The sequence below is a fragment of the Coregonus lavaretus genome, assembly GCF_964263955.1.
Source record: "Coregonus lavaretus genome assembly, chromosome: 1".
Taxonomy (NCBI): Eukaryota; Metazoa; Chordata; class Actinopteri; order Salmoniformes; family Salmonidae; genus Coregonus; species Coregonus lavaretus.
Window position 1 is genome coordinate 49,444,304 of NC_139988.1, and position 8,101 is coordinate 49,452,404.

The window sequence follows — 8,101 nt, forward strand, 5'->3', positions numbered from 1 at the left end:
TACAAAAATAGACTTCTTATTTGTTTTTTTAACGTTTTTTTTTTTAAAATTTACTTTCTGAAAAAATAGAAAAACTACATGTTAGGTATAGTAATGTTCGGTACAAAAAATGTCTAGAGGTTTTGGACAGAGGAGTAAATTCCTGCTTCAGTCAGTGTTTTTTCTCCTCCTCTTTCTCTCTCTCTGCCCCCCTCAGCGTTTGGCTGAGAAGCGTGTGCGTTTAGTCCTGGGGCTGAAGGGGTAGTGGACGAAGTCAAAGGGCTTGTGCTGGGCCGGATGGGTGGGATGGGATCCCCGAGGCAATCGTTTCATAAAATGGACCTCACGTTGGTGCTGCCGCGTTCGCGAGCCTTTCCGGGGGCGTCCACGTCTGGTGAACCCCATGTACCAGCCCTCGTAGCGTGCGTTTCTCAGCGCTGTGTAGTTATTCTCCAGGACAATCTCTGAGAAGATGCAGTCGTGGCCTTGCCCATTTCTCTGTGAAAGACAAACACACACACACACACCAGGTCAGTCTGAGGTTCTGAAGGAGCTTTCGATGAAGATTTACAGATGGGAAATATCAGATGTATGAAGGCTACCCCGAACAGTATGTCCCTGCACACACACACACACAGTATGTCCCTCCCCACACACATGAAGCATATGCTACAGTCATTACAGGCCCAGATCAGAGAGAGGGGATGACAGTAAGCGATGAGTCTCCCCCCTCAGTAAACACAGAGACGCAGGCAGTGCACCAAGGACCACTCACGGGTCAGCAGCCTAAGACGCCATCATAGGAGAAATACCTCAGGAGTTCAAATTCTTTATCAGCTTCATGTGTGGATAAACTAGACTAGTCTCCCTTCGGTACAATCAAATACATGGTTGATTTGCATTCATTCTATCTATCTCTACATTTTGTTGGCTTCTACAGTGAGAGTGAAGGGGGGTTTGTGCTCTTGTATCATGAGCAGTAGCTAGGCCCTGCGTCCTCCCACAATCCCTCCAGCCCAAACGCCACTGGTCTGTGACACGTCACACAACGGCAGCACTAACTTAGCTCAACCTAGCTGGACAAAATGGGCTGTTCAAAATAAATCTAGCATCCATGCAGCCAGCAAGCAAGTGCAACATACACAAATATATACATACAGTCATTTAAACACACATACACACACACACACACACACACACACAGGCTGTTGCTGAGCCGGTATGGCAGAGAGAGGCAGCTCAGGGCAGATGGTGCACCTGGCAGGGTTCTGTAGGGGGGGGCGGAGATGGCAGCCCTGTTTATTAGCCAGCACAGCGAGAGAGGAGCAGAGACACCCTCGGACCCACAACACGCTACACAGAGTAGGAGACTTCCAACAACATACAACGACTCTAAACCTCTCACATGCAGAACCTACCAGTGGTGGACAGTTCTGAAGCCTAGCTATAGAGAACCACCAGACAGAACCACAGCCACACTGAACTATGGTAAGAACTGTTGCAGAGTCGCCATACAAAAACCACTGGTCTTAGAACCCCCAAACAGAACTACAATATAATCAAACAGCGGAACCATAGCCTAAGAACCTCGAAAACCGAGCCAATGGAAAACGAGCATAACCCCCAGTGCAGTGCTCAAAGGAACTTTTCTCTCTACCTTTCCGATCAGCTTCCCCCTCTTGTTCATGCAGATGTAGAATCCTGTCTCTGCTCCTTTGATCCGCACGCGACTTCCAAACGTGTCCGTCTCTACGATGAGTTTGGCTGAGGAAACAAAGGAGTTTTATTATCAACCAGGGCTTTGCCACTATTAGTAATGGCATGTTGCTTGAAGACATGGTTTGGTTGATTCAGTTTATATTTTTATATGAGCAAATTCTATATATCATCAGACACACACACAACCTGTGGGGACCATTCTTGAGGATTTATGCAAGCTTCAATTCTTGCAGAATGATAAAAACATGTGTCTTTGAAAAGGAAAGAGGCTGGAAGGACTATCAACTCTTTTTTTCTACATTTGTACTCACTTCACACATAAGCACCACATTCATATATCAAACTTGGAAACAGAAGAAAGAAGAACATAAATAGAAGTGTGTTAAAATGGTTTATCTAAATATGTGTCTATAGATGCTGTAAGTCTCACATCTGCTTCTATGATTGATAAACCCCGCCTCCTTATTTTACTAAAATGTGTTTATCTATTTAGTTGTTGCCTTCCATGGATGCACACAATGCCTACCTAGCCATTATAATCAACTTTTCATAGGCTTACTAAGAATTATTAAGAGTCATAAAAAATCGACAAATAGGCCTACTGTCATTTCAAAATGTTAGCCACTTGTATGTTGCTTATTAGAGTTTCTAGCCCCTCTCTGATTCATGCACACTGTGGTAGTTATGGCTATGGTCGTAATCAGATGGTTGGGCTAAACAATACAAGCTTCATGCAAGCCACAGCTGCAGACCCACACATACAACCTACTACCAGGGTAAAGGTGGCACTGGCACAGTTGACCTGAGCATCTCCACACCCTCTGGTGCAAACCACAAACACACACACTCAATAAACCACATTAGACATGACCTACAGCAGGATACACACAGAGCCAAAGGTCCAGTTTGCTGCCAAATTATATTGAATTCTAACACCATTTAATGGCAATGGGAATAACAAATAAAACATGTTTTAATTTACTTCATTTAATAATAGAAATTCGAAGTTTGAACAAAATATAAATCTTTGTGAATATGCAAAGATAATAGATAAATGTAGCCTGGCTGTCCAGGGGAAACTGTGCGTAAAATGCAAGCGTGCTAGTTGGAAATTCAGCGCGGCCTATTTTGGCTCTAAAGCTGGTCAGAGTAAAGAAAGAGAGAGCTATGCAGGAAATGTTCAGAAGGTTGAAGTAAAATTATTTCTAATGGCTCTTCCAGACATGCGTTTCTCTGGAGAATCACCTACAGCACAATATTCAATCCAATTAAAATGTTTGGAGGTCTTCTCAACAATACCTGCTAGATACAGTCGCGTGTTATTTACTGTAAAAAACGACAGAAAAACAACTTCTGTTTAATTTAGTCACTGTATAAGTATTAGGCTACTAACCTCCCACTGGGCATAGACGTCAGTTCAATGTCTAGTTTGTATTTAGGCCTACATTTGGTTGAGTTGTCAACGTGAAATCAACTAAAAATGTCACCGTGTCATTTAGGTTAAAAGTTGGGGTGAAAAATATATGAAATGCCCTTACATTGATTACTTTTTGAATATCCAAATCAGTTTTCCACGTTGATTCAACGTCATCACATAGATTTTTTGGGTTGAAATTATGATTGAACCAGTTTTTGCCCAGTGGGTAGTTTGCTATACCAAAATGGGCCTTCACGCACTATATGTCTATATAGGCATATCATAAGCCTGTTGTAGCCATAGGGCCTACGTTTATTTTAGTAAGTTAGTTTAGAGTTTTTAACTTAATAATGCATTTGGGCTAGTTAAAACTGAGAAAAAGTGCGAGGAACTTGAAACAAATCCACAAAATGTGGATATTGGGCTTACCGTATATGTCTCCATCATCTGCCATGGCGTTGATCTTCTTGTTGGGCAGAACCTGCACGTGCTTCCCGCTGGTTCGGCTGTAAAGCTGGTAGGTCCGAATTAACCTGCGGCTCACACGGTCCGTCACCTTGCTCTGTTCGCTTACATGCTGCGTGAAATTAGGCGAGGACTGATTGGTTACCTGTCAGAAATTAAATGTAATCACAATCAGTATTTGCAAAAATGGCTTTAACGTAGGCTAATTACAGTTGCCTATGTTTTAAGCAATAATATCATAATTTAGCTCTAAAACCAAAAGAAGCCAATTTGGAAAGATGTTTCCAATTTTCTTTAGGCTATAGGCCTGATAACGCATCACTTGATAAAATGCAATAGACCATAATGATTTAACCCTAATGCAAAGGCATACAGTTCCTTAAATTACGCATGCATAATTAAACGCAGGAAAACCTCCTTGAAATTAAAAAGTGGGCGCAACGTGCAACAGCTTGTGAGTAAAAGTCAGCGTAGGCCTAGTGTGAAGGTAAATACTAAACATGTCTAAAATATAAAATAGGCTATACATAATAAATGTTTAATATTTCACTTACATTAAAATGGAGCAAGTGGGCATGTTAATGCCTATCTTAAACGTTTCCCTATTTGACACTTCGCCATACGCCCTCGTGTCTGTTTCAAGGGACGACAGTTAAGGAACGATGACGGAAACTTCTGGCCCTTATATTTGAACCTCAAGACATTTTTCAGACTTGCCTTTCCCCACGCGATGCCCCTTCTGTGCCCACGCATCCTGCGCGAGTGAGGTATGTTCGCAAGATACCTGCCAAACTGTGACGCCGGCAGCATGCAGCGCGCCCGCTGCCCCTTGCGCCTTGTGACCCAGCTGATATGTTGTTATATCACAAATTATATGATGATCTATCACCTCTCTATCCCTCACTGCTCGCTATTATTACACCGTGCTTTCAGTCCCAGAAACCATGTTTTAACTATTTACATTTGATGTTCTACGAATTTTCAACATGCTAAAATAAGGACTTGCCGTCCAAGGAGATTGACAGTTTTATCCAATAATGAATAAATCCACTGATAGACTGAACAGTAAATGAATCGAAAACGCGTGAGATATTTAAAATCATAATCAAGAATCCTATAGCCTATTATAAAAAATAAATGGTCTATTTCAAATCATGCATATGGACATACCTGAGCATAGTAGCAGAATGCAAAGAAGTGTAGGAACCTGAAAAAGAGAAACATAAATGAGTTATTATACATTAGGGCACGTTAATCAAACATTAATCAACAGAAGGGGAATTGAGGGTTGCAGGAAATACTCACAGATAACTCAACCGGGATGGGAGGCGTCGCATGTTGATTGTGTTGATTGTTCCTTCGATAAATACAGCCGACAGGGCTTGCAGTGTTCCAAAATCGAGGTTATTTGGTAAAGATAAGCTTTGTGAAACACTGGTTTCGGTTGCAATCCTCGCTCTTCAAACACTTCATTAAAATCCCAAACGATCAAGGCTGGAGGACGTGGTTATTTTTTTTGTTGTTGCAAAAATGGGGATACATTTCACGTCAAATAAATGTCCATAGCCTGTTTTGGAAAGGCTGACGCTCACGAATTATCTTCAACCTTGAAAGTAAAATGCGAAACTGAAAATGATAATTGATAACAATGATGAATGATTATTGATAACAAGTGTCTGTCTGTCAGGCGGCCCTCTCGTTTACCAACGTTTAAGTGCACTTAGAAGAGGTGCATTCAAGTTTTGGAAAAAGCGCTGGTGAGTTTTCTAGTAGTAAGGATACAAATGCAAACAAGGTCATCCGATGCCAATGAAGATGACAGTTCATTCGCTGTAATATTTATCTCTTTGTAATTCCTTCAGAGAATCCTCAGTCGCTATCTTCCAGTTTATTCTGTTGTAGAGAGTTTATATATCGGGCTTCTCTGTTGTGGATAACGTGCGCGTCCCTTGCGTTCAGAGCGGGTGATGTTGCCTCAGTGATCGGTAGTGCAGGACTGGCGACTCTCCAGTCTCCCCTCCTCTCCTCCCATCGCAGGCTCCAATGTCAACCCCTTGTTCGCACTCACACCCCTGGTTAAAATGGAAGGACGATCTGTGAGGAACAAGCCCCCCCTCCCCCTGCATTTAAAACATATATTCACCTGAGGAAATGTCAACACTTGCGGGGAGATGCAGGAGGAGTCTTGCATACCCAGCGCGCAATGACGCTTCTGCGCCAAACTACCGAAGGAATTAATGAAATAAAAAAAGAGTTAACGGAACGTTCCTGGTAACTTATCCTATAATAAAGTCTATTCCAAATTGAAAGAGAAAAATCAAACACAAATTGGCAATCCATTTTGGTACAATGGACTCTTATCGTCAACACAAATCATTATGCTATAGTTTACAGCTATTTGACCGGTTTTTCGTTTTTAGGATGAAACTGAGAAGTGTCACTGGGATGAGTGCAGACCTGTAAACTGCGTCTCTTGTGTATTGCCTGAGAAAGGTGTGAGACTGACATATTAACAGGATTACAGGCGATTAGCGTTTTTAAAACACCCCCTCCCTGCATTTGATAAAGGGAGATGCATTAATCTCCAGTAGCCTACTTAAAGATAGAATCCATAATTGAAACAATAACAAAGCGTCCTCCCTACCCCTGTTTCACCAAAAAGCTAAGGGATGGGGATGAAGAAATCGAACTACTCTCAAATTTAAAGACAGAGCTATGGATGCAAGGACTGACCATCCATGATATCAAATGTATAATTTTAACCATGTGTTGAGGCTATTGGTTTACATTTACGCTGTTTAGAAACATTGGAGTAAAACAAGTTTACATTTTGGGTACTGATGGGGTATGACAGTTGAACAAAGCTCATGGGGCATTTATAAGTCATATTCTTGAAGAAGCAATGGGTATATAGACGCACAAATATCATACTTCTGTAACTTTCCTCACTCATCATTATTCACGATTCATTCAGGACTATCCGTAATCACGGTAGCATCCACATGAATGTAGAAGCGTTTAGAACATATTATATTCTTATTTACAATAAAAGTGACTCCAAAATGTCACAATACATTATTTACCATTCATTTATATTGGGCACAAAATAATCTGAAACACAACCAAAACAAACAGCAAATGCATCCAACACGTTTGTAGAGTCACAAGCTTGATGTAATCATTGCGTGCTAGGAATATGGGACCAAATACTAAACTTTGGACTACTTTAAAACACCCCTAAAATGGGGGACTATGTACAAAAAGTGCCGTCATTTCTAAACGGTTCACCCGATATGAGTGAAAATACCCTTAAATTAAAGCTAACAGTCTGCACTTTAACCTCCTGGTCACCGTATCATTCCAAATCCAAAGTGCTGGAGTACAGAACCAAAAAAAAACTACAGTATGTATCCAAAAATACCTACAGTATAAGTCCAAAATGGATGTAGCAAGGATTCTAGCTTTAAACGGCCTCTCTCACCCAATGTTCCTCATGGGCTCTTGGACATTGGGCTTTTAATGAAGAGAACTAGGGTAGATAAACAAACATAAGGGTACATGTATACCTTTGCAAAATGGGACCTTACATTAAACTGAAACAATCGCCTATTGAATAGCCTATCCAATTGATCATTCACTGTCCCAAATGCAACAGACTTCTTAAACGAAAACTCACTTAATTATGAGAGAAACCAGACAGATAAATTTATTAATGGGTTGTGTGAGAGGACATTCTCACCTCGAATGGGTGAATGGGCCATTAAAGGGGACAAGTCTTCAAATGAAGCAGTCAATTATTTCATTTTGGTTAAGAGACTTAACAAAGCCGCTTTAAATGCAGACTCCACCCACCCTTTATTATATGGGACCTAGAACATGCCCATCACCAGGAAGACCCTCTGGTTTATTGATTGCCTGTAATTAATTAGGCTGTGGTCCAGAAAGCACAGGCTTTCAAGTGGTCGGATCCAGAGTTTAGTTTCAGCCACGCGATGTTCAGACAGACACGCAATGGCCTGCCACCCATTTTAAATGTTTGATTGACATCATTTGAAGTTTAGCTTGAAAATTAATGTGTAGAACCCTACCCTAACTTCACCCACTGGCGTACCACACACCCCCGCAGTGCGGGTTGGGGGCATTCGATATTTAATTGTACTGGTGTCTAATATTGTTATGTTAGCCTATGTGTTGTCTGTTCTGATTAGTTATTTGTCAAACCAATAAACAGACTGAATAGCCAATACATTTGTTGGACTACATAGATACTACAAATGTATCAATCCCTCTCTCGTGCGTCTCATCTCATGCAAGTGAGTGCCTTCTAACCTTTTTAAGCACACTATAATGGATGGACGCAGCACTCTGTCACTGACAAATCACACTATCAATTGTCCTTGTCACCCTGCCAGCAGTTACTCATCTGAACCACCAGGGGGCACCATGTCTGTCTACTACTCTACTACATTGGTACAAGAAAGAAAGATTATAGTAGTTAACACCAACATACATTTACACTAT

The 8,101-nt window shown here is 41.3% G+C and overlaps 1 protein-coding gene across 1 annotated transcript; it reads right to left on the reverse strand.

Moving 5' to 3' along the window:
• Positions 1 to 192: 192 nt before the first annotated feature.
• LOC311135725 (fibroblast growth factor 8-like) lies at positions 193 to 4,936 on the reverse strand (the record flags this gene model as incomplete). The annotated part of the gene is made up of 5 exons (XM_084169751.1): positions 4,886 to 4,936; positions 4,751 to 4,787; positions 3,545 to 3,725; positions 1,637 to 1,743; positions 193 to 477 (listed from the first exon to the last, which is right to left on the reverse strand). Exons 1-5 carry the CDS (start codon positions 4,915 to 4,917, stop codon positions 193 to 195), a joined length of 642 nt encoding a protein of 213 aa, XP_084025877.1. The 5' UTR covers positions 4,918 to 4,936.
• Positions 4,937 to 8,101: the final 3,165 nt, after the last annotated feature.